A 25,926-nucleotide genomic window follows, 5' to 3' on the forward strand; every position below is an offset into this window, starting at 1 on the left:
GACTTCCCATTCTCCTTGTCCCCCCTCCTTGACCCAGCTGCCGTGCACCTTCGCCCCACCGCGAGCTGGTCCCTGCTGTATTTAGGTAAAGCCAGCAAGGATGCGATTTAGCTTCAGCCACCCCATTTTACGCTTCTAAGAGAGAGGGGTGCTCGGTGGTACTCCACATAAACCACCTCCTGCCGTGAGATGCCCACTACAGCACACACGAGGAGCTGTCCAGGGCACACCGAAGTTACTGACCTGCAGCCCCCTGAGCCCACGCAGACATCCCTGCACAGTCCTTCTGATGCTGGGTCCTGGGGTTTGCACAGGAGCTTTCTGGAGCGCGACCCCCTGCCAAAGGAGGGGGGACAGGCAGGTTGTGTTCTTCTGGTGTTCCTGATCCAGCAGGGGCACTGTGCCTCCGGCTGCAGGGACAGATGGGAAGCAGCAAGGCCCACCCTAAAACCCTCTTCCCAGAGTTTCTGCCAGCCAGGGGCCGGGCCCCAGCAGCCCAGAGCCCAGCCCGCAGGGCGCCAGCCCCTGGGGAGCTGCTGCCCCTTATGCCCAGGTGTCCTCGCTGCTCAAAGAGACCACATCAGAAAGGATAAAAGCTGCAATGCATCCGTAATGCCCCCAACAAAAAGTGTAAAAGCAAGCTTTTCTCCAGGTTTATTTACTAAATCGTTTCACATTCAATGAAGTAGTTACAACAGTTACAGAGCATTGTCACGATAGCAACACCAGTGAGGAACAAGGATGCAAGTCACACATTTCCCTGTAGAACTCAAATACCACCTGTGTAAACAGTAACAAACCCAGAACATCGCTGCTAAAAAAGGTGTGCACATAAAAACACTCCACATACACGAGACTACGTACATCAGGGTGTACTCCCGACCAAAGCACTCCGGTAAGTCCGAGTACAATTTGGTATTCTCTGTACAATTATTAAATCCTGCTAAAAATTATACTTATCCTTGGGTTTAAAATACAGCACAGCGCATAAGGCAAAAAAATAGGAATTATCATCCAGTTCTTTGCGTTTCAGTTAAATATCAAGAATTTAAGGCAAGCTTGGACATTTTGCATTGTTTCATACAATGAATGGGGACTTACAGATGGTGACTTCACAAAAGTAACACGCTGCCTCCCAGTAAGAGTTAACCGTCTGCAATGTGTTTGGACAAAGCTGCCCCTTCAGAAGATTCCAGCCAGGCTTCCTGAAAGAACAGCGTTCCTGGGAGGGGAGCCTACTGGGCCAAGCAGTCAGGAAGCTTCGGATGGCTGTCTGAATTAAGAAAGCAGAAATTCAGGAACTATGTGCACACACAAACTCATGCCTGTTTTAAAGTGCTTTACAGATCGTTTTGAGTGATTAAGAAATAGAACTGGATGATAATTTGTAGTTGTATGACATCTTATTTGAAGGTCCTTAGTTTTTAAACTGCAAGACAGACATTGCAATAAGAGTACTGTACTGGAGATGCAGATTTGAACAAGTTGTGTCTGATCTTCCCATAACCAAGCACTTCAGTGAACAGGACAACAAGCACCCAGAACAGAAAAGGAAGATGGCATGGCTTGAACTGATGCTACCCCTACTTTCATACACTGTTCGATCCATTTCTAGCTAAACAGCTCGCCTAATAACAGCAGTGTATTTCACCGGGTATTCTTCCCATGCTTAATCCCAAGGCTGCGTAAGAACAAAAGTTGTTTCTGCCTGCTGTGTTAGAATTTAGCAGAAGCCCATTGCACAGCTCAGGGCCAGTCGCTGTGACCTAACTTCATATTGCTACTGCCTGGGTAAACCTAACAAACCATTTTGTCAGGAAGCGTTCCGATTTCCCAAAATGAAAGATGGGCACGTAAACAGTGAACAGCCAGTAACATCACCCTGCTGCTTTTGTTCTGATGATGTCAAAATAATTTCTCCATCTTGCACCACTTCCTGCTGACTGGAAACCTCCCTGACCAACACTGCCGAAGACGCATGGACATCTTCGTTCATGGCATCATGCTGCAGTCCGACTCTACTGGCACAGCACGTACCAGTGGGAAGCCTCACAGCACTTCAGGGCTTATGCCTGACTTTTAACATTAAAGAGAATTTCCATACTTAATTTATCTTTATCTTTTGGTGTATATTGGAAAATATGGTAAGCAATGGCATCTGTGACACTGTCAGTGAGGAGTAAAACAGCACACGTAAACATTCAGCTTCTGCATTTACCTGACAGAAAGGAAGAGGCAATCTCTGCAGGCAGAAACATTTCCATCAACCACCAACCCCCAAACCGCTCCCCTGCCTCCTCACCCCCGCGACATGCAACAGACAGTGCAGTTCCTTGTGTCCTACGAGGAGATTCACTGCAATAATTACATCACGCTATTATTGCTATGCGGCTAGAATCCTCAGTGGGTCAGGCAAACTGCATTGAAAACTCTGAAGCTGTTCATTTTATTTGCTTTTGAAGTCCTGCTTAACGCCACCAAACTTGAAGACCACGTGCAGGATTTTCTCATTTGTGCAAACACCTGTTATCCGTGAGTAATGTTCTGTGGGGAAACGCCCTCGTCTCCTCAGCTGTGTAAGGTCTGAACGTCAGCTTATGGAAGAACAAAGAACACTGCTATCTGACCGGCTACAATTAGCTTCGCAGGAACTTAAAAATAAATTAGGTATACTCAGAAAACGTCCACTTAGCATACTTATAAAGAAATGGCTTTTAAAGCAACTATTTCAAATATTATTGCACCTTCAAAAATAATACTATACGGGCTTGGAAAACAAGGGGAAACAAACATTAATTTAACACGTTAAAACAAGGGCAAAGAAGGAACTCAAGGCAAACAATTTCTTAAGTACCAGGTCTGGCATACACACAAAGACATCAAAACAAAAACTTAAGATAATTATGATTCCTAGTTAAAATCAGAAGACAAACTAAAACATGCTAAATTAGCTAAAATTAATCTTTACTCAGTCCTTTAAATAATGGTAATAACCCACAGCATCACTTCCTATTGACCCACCCACGCTTTCACAAAGGTTAGGGCTATCACAAAGTTATCACTTCTGGAGGCTCTGGGTAACCTCAGGAACCCCCCTGGGAAGCCCCACCACACGGACACGTGCTCAGGGCGAGTAACCATGCCCTGTGCCACCCCACTGCAACCTGCGGGAAAGGCAAGGCCGAAGAACCCGAGGGGGGATCTCACTGTTCCTTCCATAGCTGTGCATTTGGGAGAACAGGAACAATACACAGAGATCTTCTGAAAAAAAAATAACAAATGTAGAGCTCGTTCAGTACACTGTGTTATTCTTGACAGATTTCATAGGCACAAATGGATCAAGCAAATAAACAAAAACACTAGGAGAATCGAAATGAGCATGCTTTATGCATACTGCACTACGGTGAATAACAGCCTTACCGTTAAGTCCTACATTTAGCACCATTTTTATATCTGAACACGCTGAGAAAGCAATCATACATTCTGTTAGAAAAGGAAGTTACACGGAGCATGGACACGGGTGCAGGTGCACTTTGGAGAAGGATGGGACAGATCCGTTTCTGAGCAGTTACTTTACATCATGCTGTCAATGCTGCTGTGACATTTTCCGATGCATTACTGCCGCAATTTTTCCTTGCATAACAATTGAAAACACACAGCAGATCAGCAAGATTAAGTTGCTGAATTCAGTACTCATTTATCCACAAAAAAGGGAAAGTTTGAAAACGAAAGATTTCTTTATCAGATCCCAACATTTTGGGAAGAGGCAATATAAATTTGCCTTCTAAATTTAAGTAGTTTCTAATTTATCATCCCAGCCCTCCTATCAGTACATGGGTAACAGAGGAGAGTGTACAGGCAACATACTATGGCATTTATTATTTATAAACCTTGAGATACAGAAACAAGGCAGCCCTTTAGTTACTGTTCATTAAAAAATTATGAAGCACTGGCATTTTCTTAATATGAAGACACAACCAGACAGCTATCAGCAAACACCCAGTCACACACCACACTCACACGCCTCTCACTCCAAGCACAGTAAACTTCATGTTTCTCAGTAGGCAGGAGGAAGAGAGAAAAGCTCTAGAAAGTGAAAGGGTTAGATATACAGTAAGTTTTCTAACCATATCCTAGGCATGTACAGTACACTCTCTAAAATTCACTGCCATCAACAAGACGCTATCTAAACCCAGCTGGCTATAAGCTTTCAGTTCCTTCTGCCCGCGTCACTGGAGTAACAGAGGCCAAAAACCGGAATAAAACAAATCATTCCTCGTTTCAATCGCAACTTCACCACATTCCTCCCATTTTCCAGCTTCTGAAAACGCAGCGCACTGTCTCCAGCAGCAGGGTTTATTTTCAAGCAGATCAAGTTCCACCTTTGCCTCAGGTCCGTGTGAAGTCCCGCTCCCCATCAAAGTGCAGTCAACCCGAAATTGCACCGACAATACATCATGCCCGCGGAGTCCAGCCAGGTGTCCGAGATGGGGTCGTACTTCTGCACAGTGTTCAGGTAGGACGACCCCGAATGACCTCCCACTACGTACAGGTAGTTGTCGATCACGGCGGCGCCAACTCCTATTGGAAAAAAAAGAGTAAGGTGACCGTCGGGTGCATAAGGGAATGGCATTTTTGTTCCTGACTGAACCCCCCTGCCACCTCTTCTCAAGGCACAGCAGCCAAGTTCTCCCAGCCTCTCATTCTTTGGGCTGTCTCTAAAGAAAATGAAGAGCCCCTCTGTGCTCAGATGTTAACCTCCCTTCCGACTCTTCTCACAGCCTTTCCAGAAGGCAAAGCAGTACTCCTCAGGCAGGCAGCGGAGAAGATGCTCTATTGAGTCTCAACATCAAAGCAGAGACAATAAAACAGCAGCCACAGGACTGCTGAAATTCACTCAATGGAAAAAAGAGGACAGAGCAGAAACATTTCACGATGCTCCTGGTACAGCTCAGTGTTAACAAAAGGAGACTGGACTTCATGCTTACATTATGTTTTACTACTAAATACTTATTCTTTCACAGAACTGATGGCGTGACCTTTGGCCCAACCCGAAGATGAAGAACAAGGCTCTGCAGACAAGTCTCTGCAACCCTAACTTCCTGCAGCTTCTCCCAGGTCACCCAGAAGCTCACCCCCAGGGGCACCCCGCTACCTGCTGAGCGCCGCGTGCCCCTACCTGTCCTGGGCTCCTTCATGGGCCGGCACACCGTCCACTGGTTCTGGTGCGGATCGTATCGCTCGATGCTCGAGAGGTGAGACACCCCGTTGTGCCCGCCCACCACGAAGATGAAGCCCAGCATGACACCGACACCAAAGTTTATTCGCTTATCAGCCATCGAGGCGACCGTTTCCCAGGAGTTCTTACTTGGGTCGTAGCGCTCCATGCTGCGGATACAAAAACAACTTGTGAGGCTTGGACTTCAGTGACATCAGTTTTACTGCACGAGAAATGTACATCTGTCAGATTCACCCACTACTGTTACAGACCAGAACAATGTAACACACAGAAAAAGTGCTTGAGCTGGCAGAAAAACTTGCAGCTCTGTCACCTTGTACTGCCCGAGGCTAGCAGGTAAAACACTGAACCCGGCGGTAACACCTCGAGTGCCTCCACAACGGAGCTCGTGCAGCTGGAGACTCCCCAGAAAGTGGTGCCAAAAATCACTTCAACATCCTGACCCAGCAACTGCAGCTCAGCCACTCCTCCCATGTTGTCACACCCCAACCATGCACCTTCAGGTTACAAATTGAAAGAAAGAAAGATTTTTCAACACTGGGCTCAGAACAGAAAGCTCTTTCAGAAGAGGACTGCTGCCATGTACAAGGAAACTCATGGAAACCGAACAGAACGCAGATCTGAAGCGTATGTTTGGCTATCACAACACATCAAACCCTTCCTTGAGGCACGCCTGGAAAGTAACAGGAAAAAAATGTGGAGAGCAAATCCCTCAGCAAAAGCAGTAAAGAGGCTGCTGCTCAAACACCAAGGACAGAAGGGACCTTCGGGATAAAACGGAAGCTATGGGCATCGCTTTGTTCATCGCTGCAGCTGTACGGGTCAGTCACTGAGCGCTCCCTGCCCATAGCTATCCCCTGCCCATGGCGCAGCTTCAGTGGGACAACGGAGGTGGAAAAGGGGAGAACAGAAAGTCAGAAGTGCTAAAGAGAAGAAGAAAAGGCGCTCAGTTACACAGCAACCAGCTTTCTTCCAACGCTAGAGCTTGTGTGAGCCTTGAGACTGTGCAGCACGCCACATTACTTGCATCACTGAACAGTCGATAAAAACAAAATTATTGAATAAACAGTAAATTACATGTAAAGAGGCAATTAATGAAATATCCATTAATTTAATAACTCTGCAGGAGCTCTTGGCAGTTCCTTTTTTTAACTGAGGGAGAGAAGATGCAGCACAGAGCAAGGCTACTGCAGAACCCTAGTGCTGGAAGGAACCTTCCCCTCTGAAGGCACCAACCCGACCCAGACCTTTCCCGTTACCCCACTGCTCAGTTCTGCATTTCCCGAAGGAGGCTGCTGAGCTCACCTTCACAGGCCTGCGTACACACTGGGCATTCATCTTTTGGGAAGCCCTGTCCTGAGCAAGGGCTTGATTACCTTCCTTCGAGCATCACACCCCGGAGGTCCCACGGGAACTCCTGGCACACCTGCTCCTTGCTGCTGCTGACTCTGTTTACCCTTGCTAGCACATCCATAGCTCTGCACAGCACCAGGAGGGCACACGCCTAAGGGGCAGCTTGCTCCAGGTCATCTTCCATGTGAAGAAATCCCGAGTCAACAGAAAATGTTTTTGAGATGGTTTCTGTGCAGGCTGTGGCTGGGATGGGGCTCACCCTCCCTGCAGCAGCCCCCACGTGCCCCCGGTGTCCCAGCTCTCCCCCGGTGGTGCTGGCACGGCAGCAAGGCTCTGCGAGCCCCCAGGGCTGGGCAGGGGACACAGCCAGGGGGACCTGAACCACCCCGAGGGATGAAACGTACCCTGTGGCGTGGTGCCCAGCAGTGAGAGCTGAGGCAGGAGGCTCTCACTAACACCTGGCCTCCTGAACAACCACTGCACGCACCCTGCTTCCCAACACGTGGCTGAGCATCACTCGGTGATGGGAAGAAGAGAATAATCAGTTTTTCTCTTCTCTGCTTCTGCACAGCCTTTGCTTGTTCCCCCTGCCTTCTCTTCCTTCTTTTCTCTTTAATTGAACTAGCCGTATCTCAGCCCGTGAGCCTTTGTCTTTCCAGCATACTTTCTTCTCCCTCTCTTCTGGGGGGGGGTGTAGGGAACTGAGAGTGCGCTTGTGGTGGAGTTTAGCTGCCCAGCAGGGTAAAAACACCAGTTTCCTTCTCTACTGAGTATTTAAACTGCTATTACAGCCTGTAATTTAAAATATGAGCTGTATCCAGGTGCCAGAGCCCTGGCACAGGCTGCCTGGAGGGGCTGGGGGCTCCTCGGGGACATCTCCAGCAGCCACCTGGCCATGGGGCTCAGCCAGAGGCACCCGGAGCTGCCTCCAGCCCCAGCCAGTCAGTGATACAAGAAACCAGAACCAAGACATACTAAGCTGCTTAAGATCTTGCCACAATTGTACCGAACAATTTAACCTGTTGACACTGTGCATTTCAGTAATTTACAACACTTTTCATTTTCCAAGTGAAAACTGTTTGGCTAGACTTTACCATTCTGGAAGCAATTCTTTGATTTCCAAGCTGTTTACATAAAGGATATAAAATATGAAGAATGAGTGCAATTAAAGATTAGTGCAACATTGTTATCCTATCCTATTGAATAATCCAGCCTTACAACAAGATTTTCATTTTTGCTCTTTGTTCAGCTCTCCAGGCCCGCAGTGTGCCCGTTTGCTTCCCGGAGGAGCATATGGCTGATCTGTTCCCGTTTGTAACGAAGAGTACCAGTCACTTGGCATAACTGAATACCCCGGCCTACCCATACAAAGCAACGTGGAACAGGCTGATTAAAGAACACGCCGGCACCAGGAAGCGTCCCTGTGAATACAGGGGACACCAAGCATGCAGAAAATCCCACCCGTTTCTACGCAGCGCTTCCGATGTGAGGGGCAACAGCCCGTGTGCTGCGGTGCTGGATGGAGGCCGAGGTGCTGGCAAGCAGCAGCACGGTGCTGTCACACAGCAGCCCCCGAGCTGCCCCTGAGGGCACAAAGGCACAAGCACAGCACCCCCGGGTCTGCTGCGCTGCCCAGCTGGGGCACCCACACGCTCAGGAGCTGGCTCTGCCTGCCCAGCAGCACGCACCTACAACTCCTGCCTCGTAATTCGCCCTTCTCAGGGATTCCTGAGTAGTTACAGCGCTGAGCTGGGGCACACGGATACACTTCAGCAGAGATTTCCCAGCTGAGTTACCAGGCTGGTGCTACAGGAGGCTTAATGAGGCCCGCTGTGGACTCACGCTGATTTCTCTCAGAATAGTTCTAGCTGGCTGCTGAACACGTGCTTAAAGAGTGGCTGCTGCTGCTTACCAGCTTACAGCATCAGGCTACACGTGAGAGGCACGTACCTGTTCATGTGGGCAGGCCCATAGCCCCCGATGGCGTATATCATCCCATCCAGGACAGCCGCAGCGAAGCAGCTCCGCGTCTTGTTCATGGGGGCCACGAGCTGCCACTCCTTCACCTTGGGAATGTATTTCTCCACAGTCCGCAGGTAGGACTGCCCGTCGTAGCCCCCGAGGGCATAGAGCTCTCCCGCCAGGACGACCACTCCCAGAGTGCTGCGGCTCTCAAACATCCTCTCCAGGGATGTCCAAGTGTTCGTGTCGGGGTCCCAGCACTCCACCGAGTTCTCGTGCTTCCGATAGCTGATGCCTTGACACACGTGGGTGGCGATCCCTCCTACAACGTAGATCTTCTGGTCTAGGACACAAATTCCAAACTCGTAGCGGGGAATGCTGAGAGGTGCCAGGCCTATCCAGGAGTCATTCTGGGGAAAGTACATTTCAACACTGAAATAGAAAGAAGAAAGATTGCATGAGCAAACCTAACTCCATGAAGCTCTGTTATGTGCAAATAAGCAACAAGGAAGGCAGTCTGAAGTGTGTGCTCCGTATTTCTCATCCAAAGTTTGCCGTTTCTTCCAACAGCCTGAATGTAAGCTGAATCAAATGCTGATCACTGCTCTAGAGAGCAAAAACCGAGGGCCTTGCTGAGTGAATGCTGCGCAGCCAAGTGGTGGGTAGCCACGGCACCAAGCGCAAGACCTGAGAAGGTGAATTTTGAAAGTACAGAACAAGTGGACTGAGAAGGCATGCCAGCAGCACAGACAACGTGAGGGAAGACAATGGAGTGCTGATGCCCCAGCGGCTTTTGGAGACAGGCTGTGGGGAGGGCAAGCTAAAAATACAAACAAAAGGGTTATAGGGGATAAACTGGAAACAAGAAACACCCAGCAACTCCGTGCAGACACAGAGAAGGGAGACAGAAAAGGAGAACAAGAGAGGGATAATCATGTCTGATCACAAACACATTTAGAAAGTTTTAAGATCGGTAAATACACTTCTTACACGTGCAGAAATATCTGTTATCAAAATCCTGTGTGTTTCCACTTTCCGATGATTAGACTCAGTTCTAAAATACAGTGGCTCTGGGCTAGCACAGACAGAATCTAGCCCATCTACCAAAATCTTTAACAACACACAGGAAAATAAAGCCACTGGAGAAGTGAAAACCACTGACTAAGAACCCAGAAGCAGGGACCGAACAAAACCAGGCTGGCTTTTGAAAGCAGTGGCCCCGTTAAAAAAGAACAGAACTACTTACAGTGCATTTAGTACCCTTATCATGAAGCAGTGGCCAACCGTGAGCAAAAAAATCAGCCTTCTTGCAAGTACAAATGAAAATCAAAATCAGGGTAGTGGAATTACACTTTCCCACTCCCGATTTTAGCTGTGGGAAGCTCAGGGTCCTAAATTATTAGGAACTATTTTTAGCCAGTCTGTGACTTTTTTTCTGTACGTCAAGAACAACTGCAACCTGAAGCATGAGCTGAAGCATCAGTCGGAGAGACCAATACAAGTAATACATAAATTAAAGAGAAATTTTTGTATGCATTAACACGTGGTTAACAATAGGAAGGAGCACTTTTGTTAAAACCAGACCAACAAAGTATTCCAGTCCACATCAGCACGTAATATTGACACCACCATTTAAGAACCTGTGCAAGAAACAGCTGAGGAATAGCAGAGGACCGACTTTATTCACTCAAACAATTTGTTATTAAACAGTCAGCCCACCCCTTAGTTCTTAAAAATATACACCTAACAATTCCCAGTCCCAACGGCCAGTTTGCTATTGACCCCCACTGACCAGAGAAATGAACTTTACGTAACTTAGACAGTGTTTCTAAAGTATTAGAACGCAGGAGGAAAACCCCAGAGACGCTTTCCCACATTTTTAAGTGTGCACATACAGATGTCCAGGCACAAAGCCGTCCCAGAGAGCACCTCAAGTACAGTGCCAGCCCAGCATTGGGCCCCAGCCCAGCCCCAGGAGGCTGCCTTAATGCAGCAAGCGTTCTCTGCCTTGAGCATCGGAGCACTGTGTGTGTGAGCATGTGCACAAGTGCGGGACCCCTCGCAGTTCACCATTTCTGAACGCATTCCAGGAATACAACACTACAAGAAAGCCTAAGCAAGAAAGCTGCTTTCATCTGTTACCTTCCTTCCGCCCACGTGATCAGCTTCAGCAGTGCAACAAAGCGGCGAACTGAAGGGGATGCTCATTTTGAGAAGCGGATGAAGAGCAAAGATGAGCACTTACCTTTTCTGCTAGCACAAACACAGATATTCGCTCAGCAGAGACTAAAAACAGGATTGCATTATGACCAGGAACTTAACGTTGCTAAGAGTTACTTCTTAGCTTTTTTTATGATTGAGTCTGTTTTACTTCCAAGGGCTTTCGAGTTAGAAGTAGCATACAAACTGAAAACAGGCACGCTTACTATGAAATTCTCAACCACCAGAATGAAAAAGGTGAGATTTTCTACCTGTCAGCACTGACCACACCCCCTACCTCTGCAGACTACTCACAAAATCAAGAAGTGTGTTAAAGTCATCACTTGTCCTTGTTCAAGAAAAACCTCCTTGAGTTCCCATAAGGCAAGCAGTGACCACAGCCCTGCAAACTACAGCCCTCCAGTGCGCCTTAATCCTGACCAGGGAGATGACAAACATGTGTGAGCAGCACAACGCTCAGGCTCTGCGGCAGCTTTACCCTTCCTTACCTCTCCAGGCAGGCAAAGAGCCCGGCCTTCCCTCCCACGGCACAGAGGACTTTGGGAGCACAGCGGGGCCGCGTCATCAGCATGGTCTGGTGGGAGAGCCTGTGCTCGGGCATGAAGTGGTACTTGAGGGCCTCGTTCAGCAGGTGCTTGCAGGTGTGGTCGTCGCGGATGAGGTGGTTGGCTTCGTACAGCCGCGTCAGGAACTTGACGCTGAGCAGCGGCAGGCGGACGCAGTGCAGCAGCTGCGCCAGGTACTTCTGCCGCTCCTGAACGTCGTACTTGATCCAGGACTCCAGTGCATAAAAAACCGTCTCCTCCGTCACAACGTTCAAGCAGTCATTGGAAACGATTTCGTCCAGTTCAGAATGCGAAAGCTCAAGGAATTCTTCAGTCTGACAAACTTCTTCGAAGTTCTGACAGATGTACTTGTTGGCAGCCAGGTAGAGGTCGTGGCAGCCGTAGGTCTCTGCGAACCGGGAAATCCCGATGCAGTTGCCGGGGTCGAGCTGGCTCTCGAGGAAGGCGCAGCACTCCTTCACCACCAGCTTGATTTGGAGGAGGTTTGCGGCTGGAAGGAGTGACTCCACGGTGTCCTGGGAGATGAAGACGGTTCCCGTGTAGGCGTACTCCACGATGGCCTGCAGGGCTGCCTCGTCGATGCACTGGAACTCTACCTCTGAATTCTCCTTCTCGGAGAGGTTCCCCGTGAACATGGCTTTGAAATACGGGCTGATGCTGGCGAGCACCACTTTGTGGGCATGGATCTTGACATCGCCGACTCGAAGGATAATGTCACACAGCTCGTGATGCTGGCGAAGGAGGTTCAAGCCTTGCAGAAGCTGCTCAGAATGCAAGTGGGTTAAGTTGGCAAGCATGTAGGTTGGAGACGACTGGTCCATCTGTGACAAACAGGATTTTTACAGCATTACTCAGGGTTTCGCTTTCAGCACTTTCATTACTCATGGTACTTAGACATGCTGCACATAACATTTAAATAATATTTTTCCTTCTATGCTTTATCTAAATTAGTATATTGCTCTCCAATTTATTTCTCAAGTCCTTATGCTCTACGCTTTTTTATAGGCTTTAAATCCAAGGCAATCACATGTTTATTCATAGCGGATACTATATTTATCTCTTACTGCAAAATACACAAACTTTTTTCCCCCATCTGGAACAAAACGTGTACTACCTGGCGCACAGAGTGCCTGCCAGAGTTCTACATCGGCTACTCAAGAGAACTGTGCAGAGACCGCAAGAAAAGCAGAGACAAATAAAGAGCAGGCTTATCTGAGGCAAAGTTTCCCCACTTGTGAACCTGGCTGTGCTCCTCCTCGAGCCCCACGCCGTGCTGCTGTGGCACAGCCAGGCCCTGCCTCCCTCCCAGCCACTGTTCCCCATTGTCCCCTTCCCCTTCCCCTAGCAGGTGCCTCGCTCTGAGCCCACGGGCTGCAGGAGGGGAGGGACAGAGGTTACTGCACTCTGGAGAGGAGCGCAGAGAAGCGGGATCCTTGCCTCCCCCCACGGGTGGCTTCTGTCAAGACAAGAGCTGCCCAGTGGTGCCCGCAGAGGGCAGGGTGGGTGCCCTGGTACCACCACCTCCCCTCCGAGCTGCGCGGTGTTTGTAGGGGCAGAAGAGGGGCACACGTTGCCACCCTCAGCCCAGCACTTCTCCCAGAAATGAGTTCGCCCCCAGCAGCTGCAGCAGCGCCTCAGGTCCTGCTCAGCGCCTCCTACAGCGCGCTGCCCCACGGCGGGGGGGTGTGTGGGGTGCCGGCACCTCGGGGGGCAGAGCTGCTGTGTGGTGGGGAGCCCTGCCACCACCCCTGAGCGCAGCAGCTGGTTTCATGCTGACTGCACAGCCAGATCTCGCTTCCTTTATCTCACTGTTAAGAAGTTTAGTGTTTTTACAGCTCCTTAAACGCCACCTCGTTTGCACCGAGCCCCCTTGCAAAGCGCTTCACCTGGAGGCACAGAAGCGGCTGCCACCACCCAAAGGAGTGAGGGCTCCTCTGGGAGGGGAGATCCTGGCCCCGCTGAGAGCCTCCTGCAGCCCCAGCCCCGCGCTGCAGGAACCAGACGCACACCTGAGGGGCAGCCTCGGGGCTGTGTCTCCGAGAGGCGCCGTCCCGGTACCGGCGTTCCCCGCACGGCGCCGCCTCAGGCCGTGCCCAGAGCCGCCCTGCAGCCGGGGCCGCGCTCTGCGCTCGGGCTCAGCTCACGGCTCCCCCGCACTGAGGCGGCAACACCGCGGGCCCGGGGCAGCGCCGGGGCTGAGCCGAGCCCCCGGGACCCCCCCGGGACCCCCCGGTGCCAGCCCCGTCCCCGCCCCCCCCCCCGTTACCTGCGGGCGCTGCGGGTGCCCGCGGCCTCTGGCGCCCCGTCGCGGCTCGGCCCCGCTACGTCACTTCCGCGCGCCGCCAGCCCTGTGGAGGGGAGCTCCCACAGCGCCCCGCGCCCGGGCGGCACCACCCGTGGCATGGCGGGGGGGGGAGACCGGTTCCTGATCCCGGTCCCGGTCCCGGTTGCCACCGCGACGTGTCCGTTACTTCGAACTGAGGCCCATCTCCCCGCCATGTCCGCAGCGGTGAGGACGAAGAAGCGCTCCCTGTGTGTGTGTGCTGTGTCTATGTGTGTGTGTGTACTCGCCCCCCCCGCAGCACCATGGTCGGCTCCGCGCATGCGCGTCCCCTCAGCAGCCCCTGGCGACGGCGGCGGGCGGGCGGGGCGTTGCCGGGGGCTCCCCCCCCGCCGCTCCCCCATGGCCGCCGCCGCCCGCCCGCGCCATGCAGCGGCCGCCAGGGCCCGCGGGTGACGGCTCCGGGCTGGGGCGGGCTCGGGCCCTGCAGGAGCTGCAGCGGCTGCTGGCGGCGGCCGAGCCGGCGGCGCTGGGCCGGGCGCTGAGGCGGGAGCGGCGCCGCCTCCTGCTGGGGCTGCTGCGGGCCGCCGGGCCCCGGCCCCTGCTGGGGCTGCTGCTGAGGGAACGGCCCCTGAGGCGCGGCGGCAGCGGGGAGCGGCCGGGGGAGCCGGGAGCCGGCACCGCGGCGCTGCTCGGACGGCCCGGGGAGGAGCTGGAGGCGCGGCTGGGCGGGGGGGCAGGGCCCGGGCTGGAGGAGCGGGGCTGCGGGGAGCGCGGCCTGGCCCTGCCCCTGCCCCGGCCCCTGCCCCTGCCCCCGGCCGGGCACAGCGCGGGGACCGACACGGGCCGGCTGCTGGCGGGCAGCAGGGCTCGGAGCGCGCACAGCTGCTGCGGGAATCGCCACACGGACACCCTGCGGGCCGCCCGCCCCGCCGCTGAGCGGGGAGGGAGCCCGAGGAGGGTGCTGAGCGCCAGCAAAGGGAAGAACAAGCTGCCGTGGGAGAGCCAGCACGCTGCGGGCAAGGAGGGCGGCTCGGGAGGCACGATGCCCTCCGCAAAGGGCGTGCAGCAGGTGCGTACCGACAGCCCCCGGGCAGCTCCGCTCTCAGGGGTGTCCGCAGGAGGGTTTGACAGTTCTCAAAGGTGCACTGACTGGCGTATTTCTGAGCTAGGGCTGATCCTGCTAATTTAGCCGGACTGTGACCGAAGCTGGTGCAGCTTGGCAGTGTACCTCTGGTACAGCTCGTGGTCTGCCAGGTGTGCGTGCAGCTCTCAGGCTGATTCAGCTAGGAAAAACCTCGGTGAGACAGAAACAGTGATCCTGACTGGCCCAAGTTTTGGTTTTAACACTGACCCTGTTGGCATCCACACCTGGAAGGAACCGTTGAGAAATTGTTAAGCCCCTTCCAGTTGGGCATGGTTCTGCTCTGTGACATCTGGTTTCCATATCCCCGCACATAAGAGCTGGGGCGGGTGCGGTTTCCTTTAGCTGCACGGGTTTAACTCAGCATCACTTGGTCTGCAGCGAAGGAGTTACTCTAGAATTACTCAAACTCCGTCACTGAGCAAGAGGCTCTTTAAAGAAAATTGGAAGTTGGCTCGAGTAGATTTCCTCGCTGCCATGTTTACATATTCAGAATTTAATTCTCAGTTGCTTAGTAACTTGCTGCTGTCATGGCTGAGATCACGAGCAGTGACAAACAGTGTTCCTGCGTGAAGGGCAGGCTTTCCTGAAGCCTCACAGCGCCGGGATGTGAGCTGACAGCATTGCACTGTGACAACCTGGAAGGAGTTTGTGCATTTCCTGGGGTACACCGGTACCAAAGGCAAGGCCGCCAGGCAGCACCTCCCCTGGTAGCAGCTCACAGGGCCGGGAGGCTCCTGGGGAACAGGTCTGACCTTTTTTTAAATCTTTTTGCACATGTGCTTGTGTTTATCCATGTGAACTGGGTGGACTGCCCAACATTTCACCCCTGGAGGGAGGAAGGGAGGGAGAGAAGGCGATTAATGTTTGGTTTGAGTTTTGTTGCATACGTGAAGTCGTTAGGAACGGTGTGGGCTCGAGTTTGAGCGGGGAAGTAGCTGCGTGTTTGAGGCTTCAGGCCAGGGACAGCGAGGTGGGCTGTCTGTGGGGTGACAGCCTCAACGCTGCTGCAGGAGCACTTAGACCCTGTGAATGTTTGTAGCTGTAGTGGGGTCTTCATGGACGTAAACCCCACCTCGTACTACTGGGGTGGAAACCAGTCCCGCTGCAGGGAGCCGGCGTTTCTTTTCTTTCCTCCTTGGAAAACTTTGTACAGTTGTGTAGCATCATGCAAATACCTCAGTGTAAAGTTTACGCCTTCCTGTTGGGATCATCTTTATTCTTCCATCCTTGTGTGCAGTGCCGAATATCTCGCCTTGTCCATCCTTATGACTAGATGTAGAACTTGACGTGGTGCCAGCTTGTTTTGCAGAGTTAGACCTGAATCGGTTTCAGCCTTTCTCTGGTGACCACATCCTTCTAAACTCAAACGAAGGAACTGCTGGTGAACTGTGCAGGTTGCTGGCCCCAGCCTGTTTTCCTCTGCTGCGTGTGGGGGCCTTAAACCATGAGATTACCGATTCTCACTTTGCTTTCACTGCTGCCACGTAGTAGGAGGACACAAAAGTTCTTCTGCAGGGAGCAAATTCTGTTTATCATGTGCTGTGTTTATTCCTTTTTAGTGAGGTGGGTTTGCATCTAGCGGCTTTTTCGAAGACATCCCGTGCCTCTTACAGATGCTGTTTGTTCTTGTCTCTTCCCTCTGCTTTCTGACTTGTTCTGTTTGCCTCTCACTTCCATTTTATGTTGTTTTCTCACATATTTAAGTTGGTAGAAGGCAGATCGATAGCTGTGAGGTGTCAGAATTTGAAGACTTCATCTGTTGCCCTCTGCCAGAGGAAACACGTTAGTGCTGCTCTGGCACTCACTTGAAAGACGCCTGAATAACCAGAACCCTCCAGTTATCCAGAATTCCTTTTACACTGAGGTGTAACTCCTCTGCACGTAGCTTTGTGCTTGCCTGCAGGTAAGTACTGACGAGAATAACGTTTGATGTCATGTCTGATAGCATTTGGAAGTTGCCACTTTTCACTTGTGCATAAAGGAAGGTGCTGCCGAAATGCCGGTGGCCTTACCAGAGTGCTCTCGAGGTGGTGATTCACCTGGTGCCAAAACGTCAGGAGTGTTGTTCCTGCAGGTCTGGAAAGCGATGCAGTGCCGCAGCTAATGTTCTCATTCAGTGGAAAAATTGAAAGATTTGGTTCAGTCCATGTGAAAATGCAAACTGCTTCTTCCCCAGCAGGCAGTTAGAGGAGCGCCGTGCTGGCAGGCTTACAGTTTGGCAGTTACCCTTCAATGGGCTTGTGCGAGCTGTGATGTTAAAAACTTTGCAGCGGATTAACAGCTGCCCACCTGCAAAGCTCTTTCAAGACATACTGAGACAAATGTGAGTGGAACGTGGCTCAAGGGGTGGCTTTGCCTCTCTGTACAGTCCTGTACCAGGACTGCGGGGGCTGTGTTAACCATCATGCAGCTCATGGATGTAAATCCCTTCACCTGTCGTGCAGCTCTCTCTCCAGCACCAGGTGTTTAGCGGGTGCTGGCAGCACCCACTGCCTCTCAGAAATCCTGGCGGCGCTCAGATTGTCAGCTGCTAGGATTGCCTCGTACCTGGACAGCTGTGCAGGGAAGCGCTGGCTGCAGGGATGTGCTGGTGAAAGGGACAGGCGTGATTTGATGTAGCTGCTGCATCTTCCCCTCTGCGTTGAAGAAGTGAGCGGCCTTGTTTGCTGAAGAGTTCTGTGAGGGAGGCTTGATGAGGAGGTTAACCAGATGCTGTTCTTCATCATGTGTAAGGGAGAAAAACAGAGTGGGGATTCACTGTAGTTACCTACACAGTAATTGCTTAAGCAGCCCCATTGTGAATGAAGAAAGTGCAATCTGGAGAATCTGGAGGGACCGTCTTGGTGGCCAAGGACGTAATTTAATATGACACGAACTCTTTTCAAAACTTTTTCACGTCCTAAATCTTACTGAGTGGCTCAATCTGCATTTCCTCTAATGGGAGCTTAAAGAACACCGTGGTGTAAGCACTGCGATACTTCTCTGATCACTGCAGGTTGACGGCTTTGTTTCCCCTTCTTCGCATCCCAATCATTTACCAATCTTACCCTGCTGTTAATCTGTCTGAATGGATTATGAAACTCTCCAGGGCAGGGGACCATCACCTTATCTGGCTTTCTGATATTTTCCTGCAGTATTTGCTGGCTTCTTGACAGTGCTTGTTTATGTACGCCCGTGCCACAAAATGACGTTTATCCCACGGCATGTGTCTGCGTACAAATAGGTGGGCTGTGCTTTCCCCTAAGCACACTGGGACCAGAGAACTTGGACGGTGTTTCCTGTACTTGAAGATTTTCCTCATTAACTGAGAGAGATTGCAAAAGCTGTATAAATAAAGTCCTTTACCCCAGGGCATTTAATGAGCGAAGAGATAGAAAGGCAGCCCCGTGTCTCTTTGTTACTGCCTGCTTTTAGCATGGTATGTCATGCATAAAATGTGTGTACTTGTTCAAGTAAATGTAAAAAAAAAATTAATTATTAATTCGGACATTCCTTTGAGATGAATTTGTTTAAAAATTAACTTTTGGAGTCATTCTGTGGCTGAAAGAATGCATGAAACTAGCTTAATCTTTAAAGCTCTTTTTCTACTTGTATTTTTAAAGTCAGGTGACTCTGTGATTGTCCAAGGCCACGTCTAGACTTTGCTGATCAGATAAGATAGGGAGTTAAATGTGTAGGTTAATGTGTACTGGGAATGTGAGGTAGATAAAGCACACTGCCTCTGCTGCTGTCTACACACGGCTTCCGTGGGTGATGTTAACTGGCTCGATGGGTGAAACACTGCCCGGCAACCTCGGAAGTGCTCTGGCAGTGTATTTGTTTCATGCCCGCTGTGAACTTCGGGGGTCAGTGATGCTAGAAGGATTCACACGGCCAGTCTGACCGCGGTGTGCTGCCCACACAGCCCCTCAGGGCTTGCAGCTCTGCTGCACGGGTCTGTACTGTGCGGGGCTGAGGTGTGAGCGCAGTGACACGGCCTGTCGGGATCGCCAGCTGAGGCACCATGAGCTGGCAGGGGTTATTTAACACCAGAGGTGCTTGAGCAGGGCTTCTCTCTGATGAATTTGCACGAGGCTGCAGGTCTGTGCAGCATTATGAGCCTGGTAGTGAGCAGCTCAAGAGCCACAGATGCTTCAGCTGCCTCAGCTTCGGGGAATGCCCTGGTTCTGCGCTGGGCGGTGAGAGGTGAGCCTGCTCCTGGCCTGCGGCAGAACAGCACAGCAAAATGTGATAGCTCAGTGCCATGGGGCCTTCCTGGGAGCCCTGCTGGGAGCTGTGCTGCTCGGTGCCTGGCCGTGGGACACACTTACAGAAGGTGACGCTGCCGGGGGACACGCCACCCCGCTGGTAAAAAGGGCATTGAATAAAGCGTTTGTACCAGTCTGTTCAGTCTGTGAGCCCTGTGCCGTGACAGCTGCTGCCCTGTGGCTGCACAGCCTGGCTGCGTGCCTTGGTGCTTCGTGTGTTGGATGTCAGGCTGACAGCCGAATCGCTGCTCCTGCAACCCCAGCTTTTTGTTTTCCTTTCTCTCCGAGAGCAAAACCCACGTTCATCAATTGAAGCATAATTACCTGTGTTTCTGTTTCTCATTCCTGGCAGCTGCACACATCTGTCACAGCTGTGGCCCAAACCGGGCCCTACAACTCTACCCGCTTCTCAGCCCAGATTTTGGGCGGCCCCTGAGCTCCTGGTGCTCACGTTGGGCAGAGCTCACTGCTGGCACCACACAGCTCACGTCAGCAGGCTGAAGCCTCTCTGGTTCCAGCTAAATCAATAAAGCTCTATCTGTTTTGGTTTTGTTTTTAGCATCTCTGATTTTAGCTTCTGCAGCATACACCTCCAGGAGCCCTGTGACAGCAGCAGTGGAGCACTTTTTGTTTGCTAGAGATGGGAAATGTTTGGCAAAACAGGGCGGTAACAAAGAGCCTAGCCCCATGGATTGTTTCCTTTTTACTTCAGAAGGGTCCTGTTCATTTCGAATTGCGAACAGGCAGAGCCAGGCTCGGGAGGATGGATGTGATCTGTAAATCCCGTGGGTAACGGTCTCTGGGTCTGTCCAAGTGAACGTTCTCTCTCTGGAGACGCCGATGCATTATGTCTGCTGCAATTCCATGGTCTCCGGGAGCTGTAAACAATTCCAGGCTGCGGCAAGCCAGAGCCTACTCTGAGGGAAACGTTCAGGTTGTTTTCTGTGGGACTCAACATGATCTACTAACTGGGCTTCTGGGTGCTGGCTTTAAGAAATTGAAATGAACCCGCTGTAACCAAACGTGATACATTCACAGAGCGTTTCCCAGCTCCTCATGCCATTCCTGGGAGGTCACACACGTGAGGTCTGGGTGGCGTTGGCAAGCCCTCTATTCCCTTTTAAACTCGAATCTTTTATAATTCCAGTTTAAGCAAATTATCAGAACAGAAACAGTCTTTAGGATTAAGGTACAAAGTGCTATTTATAAACTAAAAGTGACAGCCCTGCTGACAGCAGGAATGACACTTGCTGCCCCAAGGGAGCGAACGCTGTGCTGCGGGGTCCTCGGCAGTGTCTGGTCGCTGCCTGCTCCTGCTTGCCCTGCAGACTGAGTGTGCTGCGTGTAATGCGGAATTACCACAGGAGAAAAGCTCCCTTGCAGTTTTTCCCTGTAAAAGCTACCTGCTATCTCAATAATATATCTAAATAATATGTAAGATTCCTAAAAAAATATCTGCTGTGGGTCACTGCACCCGCAGCTGACAGCAGTGCCCTTGGGTGCGGCACCAACAGCATCTGAACACTTTGCTGAGGTTTTACGCCATGGTGTGAACCATCCGTGAGCTCTTCTCGTGTAGCTGCAGGGTTTGGCTGTCCACGTGGGGTTTTGCCGGAGGTGTCAGCCTCTGGGAGGTGAGCCGTGGTTTTTCTGGGGGCTGGGGGAGCGTTTTGGAGAAGCACTGCTGTACACTCGTGCTCCTGTTAGTGCATCCTCTTGCTGTGATTGCCCTTGGTGTGCGTCCAGCCATCAGGACTTGGTTCCTGTTCGCGTTTCTGGTCGAGGTCTGACTGAGGCTCGTCCCTCCGGCTGGGATCCTGCTGTGCTCTCCCATTGCAAGCAGGGCCCAGGCCAACCCCTTCTGTGTCTCAGCTGCTGGAGCCTTCCCTCACTGCGAGCTTCCAGCTGAGCTTTTATTTCCCTCAGCATTTCACGTGCGAGTCCAACCTCAGAAACCCAACTGGAACGCTCAGGCCTGTGTGAGCACCGTGTTTGAGGGAGGGCGGTGAGATCAAAAGTTTTCAGCTTCTGAGCGTTTCGGTGGGGCTGCCAAGCAAGGGACCAGAGACACCGAGTCGCTGTGCCGATGGCCCTGCAGTGCATGCGGAGCAGTGCATTACAATAGGTCAGGGCATGCCGTTTTGTCACCAACACCGGATTTTTGCCTATTTTTTAACCACAAAGACCTCCCAGGAACAGCGCCGCTGCTTGAGCTGGGGAGTGGTGTCCCTGTGGCCGTGCGCCTTGGCAGCCAGCACGGAGATGAACAGCTGGGCTTTGTGAGCTGGTCGGGGATTTAAAGAGCAGGCTGGAAATACAGCCAAATTGCTGCTTTGCTTATTTATTCACTGCTAACAGGTACCGTGTGTGAGTTACTTTTTCTGTTTGTAAGGGAGGAGGCACTACGAGAGGGAGCAGAATTAGAAAAAGTAACCTAAAAGTTTGGGTTGTGGAGTCCTGTTTTCAAGAGGAGTCTCATCGGTAGTGGGTGGAGAATTGATTTCTTTTGGCTTTTATGTGATTTTGTTGAAATTCAGAGATTTTTGTCTATGTTCCATCTCCATAAAAAATCTATTTTTAGGATATTGTGTGACACAGCAAATGCTGTAATTATGTAAAAACATTTAGAGCACGCTCACAGCCACTCTGCTCGTGTCATCACCCTGACTCCTCAAGTGCTGTGCCTGGCCCTGTTTTACTTTGCCATGCTTTTGTGAAACCCCATGGCAATATTAAACACATTATTAAATTAATTTTTAAGCTGAAATTGGAACAGCTGGCTGCTGCGGAGCTGACGGAGCCATTTCACTCAGCCGAGCGTTCAGGGGCTGGTCGGCAGTCACAGCTTCCTAGGGAGAGATCTTGTGTTGAGTCCCCAGTCTCAGAAACCATCTTTAGGGTGAACTGAGACCTTCAGTAAATTCTAAAAAGAACACTTTTTTTTTTTTTTTTTTTAAGTGAATGCATCACGTCCGTGTCAGACTGCAGCGTCTCCGCTCGCACAGAGGGAATATTGAGCGGGGCGTCAGGCTTTCCGTGACGCTGTGCTGGCTGATCCTGGATAAATATTTCCTTTTGGTTCAGATTTCTGGTCTGACCTCTGGAGCCTTGGCTGCGAAAGGGGAGAACGGAGTTAATATAGCCCGGAGATGATTTTAATTACCGATTTTAATAATTAAAGCAGAGAACAAGAAGCCTTCAAAGCTTGATCTTTCCTTTCCTAAGTACATTACTCAGTTTTCCTTTAACTATAACTGGTTCTGATTGCAGAGTCCTGATACCACTCAGTGCAGCCTTCAGACTGAACCTGCAGCGTGCTTCTTGCACAGCTCAGACAGCCCTTGCCTATTTAAAAAGTTACATAGCTTAAAGTAAACCAGAAACTTTATATTTGTTAACTCTTTTTTTCCCCTTTTTTTCTTGAGTGTGAAGTGTCAACCTGTATTGGAGTGAGAGCTGGAAGCTGACTAAAGGCTTTCAAACACTTCAAGTACTGGGGAAAGAAAATGTTCATCCCAATGCTTTGCATTTAAAAATGAGCCGCCTTGTGTTAGCAGAGGAGCCCTGGTGGTTCGTATGGCTGGGCCCTGGGCTCAAGGCCAACTTCGGAGTTTTATAAACAGTTCTGCCAGGCTTTGTGAGTGGCCTGAATTTTTGAGCTGTTGGCTTGGCCATGCTGCAACAAAGCTTCGTGTTTGGTTCTGTGACAGTGAGAGGCTTCGCATCTTATATTTTTATCTTTTAATAAAGGGTTAGGTGGGGCTGTTTAATGTGTGAAGACGGAATTGGGCACTTTTTTTTTAAACTTAGGTAACATTTTGGATTTAGGTGATTATTTCTCACTCTTTTTTTTTTTTCCATTTTATTTTCCATTTTATTATGCTGTCATTGTTCCTGTGTGCGTATCATACATTTTTTGTATATTCTTATTTTTGTAAATCCAGCAGGTCTGGGTGGACGCTTCCAGCTGGTTCCAGCTTGCAGTATTCAGGTGCAGGGCAGTGTACACAGCTGTAGCTCAGAAAGTCTTCTGCTGTCTGAGCTATGTGTGTCACTGACCTGCTTTGGCTCTGAAACGGGGCCTCAAGCCACATTTAGCCAGCAGCTGAGGCTCCAGAGCCGTGTGTTTGGCCTCGGGGTGCCCAGCCTGAACACTGGGGCTGCCCAAGGTGGGCACAGGGCATTGGGGTGGCCTTCGGCACACGTGTACGGGGCAGTGGGGCCAGGCAGGCACCCGAGGCCCCTTCTGCCCGGGGGCTCTCGGTTCAGCCCCTGGTGGGGCCACAGCCCCCAGCACAGGCAGAGCGAGCGGGGGGCTCGGCTGGGGGGCGGTGGGAGCAGTTCTGTCTGTGGAGGGCAGAGCCGGACACCTGTTCACACAGCTTTGTTTCTTTATTTTTCTTTCTCCTGCAGTTCCCTCCATCCGGTGACTTCCTTCATTCTCCAAAGCTGAGGCCCTCTCAAGGAACGCCAGGCAGTGAGGAGTTATTTTTTAGTAGAAAAAGGCCGCCGAGGAATTTGTTTCAGAATAGCGTAGATTTTAACTCTGAGCATTCTTCTGTTTGTGCCGGTAAGTACTGACAGAGATGCATGCTTGGTCTGCCACTTACAAAACGGATCTGTAAGAACCTGAGCACAAATTTATAGCTTCATGATATGGTTAATCATCTGCCGGTTAGTGGGTTCGTTATTTATTTTCATTTACTCTGAAGAATTGAGTAGCAGGCACAGGGCTCTGCCTCCAGCTGCAGCAAGCTGCAGAAGCCCTGCTCGTGCTCATGAAGAACCTGCCCCTGACAGCAGGCCTGCTGTGCACAGAGTGCTAGGGTAGGTGCCTCCGGCAGAGTTCATGGGCCAGCCTCTTTTGCAGGTGGCACTGCGTTATTTCACAGTGAGACCAGACAGCAGTAGTGTGGTTTTGTGACCAGACGTGCTGAACAAGAGGGCTTGGGAGATCCCTGGAACAGAGAGCTTCCCGCTGCTCTTGTGAAATGAGGAAAAAGTGTCATTTACGTCAGCAACACAGTAATTCAGTCTGTTTTTGTTTTTTTTTTCACACTGTAAAATACAATTTGAATCACAGATAAAGAAGAAATCACAGAGACAGAGAATTTTACCAACTTTTCATCAAGAATGCACTGTTGGCTAGAGTAGCACTGATCAAGAATCAGTTGACAGTGAGTGCAGGATATTAAACACCAAACCACAAACCAGACAACATGTTCAGAAGGTCATACTTGTGTGTGTGGTAGGCTCTTCAGAAGACCTGAGCAGTTCATATCTAACATAGATTTACTTTTCTGTTGTTATTGTTTTGTTTTGTTTTTGATTGTGTAAACAGCTAAGGTAGAGAGCTGTCTGAGGAGTGAGCTTTGAAGGTGGTTTTAAAGGATGTAAAGTGTCATGGTATTGAAACACAGCTCTGTAGAAGATTGTAGGTGTAGTGCTACACTTAATTCATGCTTAGCAGTGATTTGTATTTTGATAGCTGAAGGCATATGAAGAGGCTGGGCAAGACCAGACCTGATTTATTCCCTTCCCTTGGCAGTAGGTTATATGCCCAGCGTTGTTTGAGGAGCGCTGACGTGTGTGGAATGCAAAGTTCACTCACGTGTTCTGCAAGGGGTGGTATCACACTAAAGAAATTCACTGTGTTTTGGGGGTTTAAGGTATTGTCCTCCCTCTGTTGTCACATATTTAAAGAGGTGATTGTTCTGTGTTTGTTTGTCTGTTTGTTTGTTTGCAAGCCCCTCCAGCTTTCCGAGTTGGAGGAGTGCCCTGAAGGACAGCCAGCCATTCTTCTCGTTTGTGCCTCCGAGCAGCATTACGGGGTTGCTTAGGAACTTCTCAGTTCAGAACTCAGTGACTAGTTAGGTTTTACACTGCAAGTTAGACAGTGTCTTCCTTCCCTGTTACATATTGCTGTACGTGTTTTGTTAAACACTGCATGTAAAGTATTTATCTAGTTTTTTGTGTTTTTCTTTTGAAAGGTGCTATGGGCTCTCACCAGCCGCATATTTCAGGGAAATGTGGAACACTTGGATGCACACAGACACGTGGGAAGAGTGGTAGTGTGGACTCTGATTTACAGTTTTTAGGATTAAATAACGGTCAGCAGGACAAAGGTATATGGATTTTAACTGTCATAAGTCAGTGCATGTCACTTGGGAAATGTCTCTTCTGTGCTGCCTTAAGAAATAAAAACAATTATCAAAATGTTGTTCTGTCCCTACGCAAACACGTTTGTGCCTTGCTCCTGTTAGGTGGATTTCATTTGTGGTCATTTGCAACCCTTTGATATCTGACGGTGTCACTGTGCTAGATAAAATGTGGTACTGTAACAGAAACTGAACTTTTTTGGAAAATTTCTCAATATATAAATTCTCACCGTCATTGCTCTGATTGCCCCCGAAGCCCACAGTTAGCTGGCACCTGCCTGGTGGGCTCTGGGCAGTGTTACTGGGCAGGTTTGCAGGGCACTGCCACGTCAGGCCTTTCTTGCTGCTAGTTTCAGGAGTGTGCCGTAAGCCTGCAGGTGTAGGCTGGGGTGAGTCAGGACCTGCAACATGCAGAAAATCGGCTGTTCATAAGTAGTAACAACAGTAAAAAGACCAGGTGAGTGCTTAGTGAAGGAATAGCCTCACTGTCCGGAGGGATGGGTGGCAGAGGTACCAAACTGTGGACAAAGCTGCTCAGAGGGGTCCAGCTGTCTGGCTCCGGCTGCTGGACGAGCGACAGGCTGGCAGCCTTCCTGCAGGCTGTGCAGGAGCTTCATTCGCTGAGGTTACTTCTCACTGCTTACAGCCTCTGCATGCTGTGTTCTTCCAATGCCTATGGAAAGACAGGAGAAAATTTCTGTGTGCTGCTTGCCTCTAACTACAGGGCCGATCTTCTGTTCTCTTCCCCTCGGT

The 25,926-nt window shown here is 50.6% G+C and overlaps 2 protein-coding genes across 6 annotated transcripts in view; one reads left to right on the forward strand and one right to left on the reverse strand.

The window, feature by feature from the left end:
* Positions 1-631: 631 nt before the first annotated feature.
* Positions 632-13,848, reverse strand: KLHL28 (kelch like family member 28). 3 transcript variants are annotated; one of them, XM_068682202.1, is made up of 6 exons: positions 13,607-13,848; positions 12,455-12,503; positions 11,263-12,161; positions 8,543-8,986; positions 5,180-5,388; positions 632-4,581 (listed from the first exon to the last, which is right to left on the reverse strand). In XM_068682202.1, exons 3-6 carry the CDS (start codon positions 12,159-12,161, stop codon positions 4,418-4,420), a joined length of 1,716 nt encoding a protein of 571 aa, XP_068538303.1. In that variant the 5' UTR covers positions 12,455-12,503; positions 13,607-13,848; the 3' UTR covers positions 632-4,417. The 3 variants fall into 3 exon arrangements, with proteins under 3 accessions (XP_068538303.1, XP_068538302.1, XP_068538304.1); XM_068682201.1 differs by lacking the exon at positions 12,455-12,503 and having other exon boundaries at positions 13,607-13,846; XM_068682203.1 differs by lacking the exons at positions 12,455-12,503; positions 13,607-13,848 and adding an exon at positions 13,227-13,551.
* A 116-nt stretch (positions 13,849-13,964) lies between these two features.
* Positions 13,965-25,926, forward strand: part of TOGARAM1 (TOG array regulator of axonemal microtubules 1) — a 37,731-nt gene continuing 25,769 nt past the window's right edge. The window contains exons 1-3 of one of the 3 annotated variants that reach the window (XM_068682190.1): positions 13,965-14,693; positions 23,429-23,585; positions 25,006-25,140. In XM_068682190.1, coding sequence (XP_068538291.1) covers positions 14,049-14,693; positions 23,429-23,585; positions 25,006-25,140 — 937 coding nt within the window. In that variant the 5' untranslated portion in view covers positions 13,965-14,048. The remainder of the gene's footprint in view (positions 14,694-23,428; positions 23,586-25,005; positions 25,141-25,926) is intronic. The other 2 variants (XM_068682189.1, XM_068682191.1) reach the window with 2 other exon arrangements.

Source organism: Anas acuta, chromosome 5, assembly GCF_963932015.1.
Source record: "Anas acuta chromosome 5, bAnaAcu1.1, whole genome shotgun sequence".
NCBI classification, from domain to species: Eukaryota; Metazoa; Chordata; class Aves; order Anseriformes; family Anatidae; genus Anas; species Anas acuta.

Excerpts from the sequence above, each read along its gene's own strand:
- KLHL28 (XM_068682202.1), bottom strand. The coding sequence starts at position 12,161 with ATGGACCAGTCGTCTCCAACCTACATGCTTGCCAACTTAACCCACTTG. Across the intron at positions 8,987-11,262 it reads CTCTTTGCCTGCCTGGAGAG|TGTTGAAATGTACTTTCCCC; the intron begins GTAAGGAAGGGT and ends TTTCTATTTCAG. Across the intron at positions 5,389-8,542 it reads GGGCCTGCCCACATGAACAG|CATGGAGCGCTACGACCCAA; the intron begins GTACGTGCCTCT and ends TTGTATCCGCAG.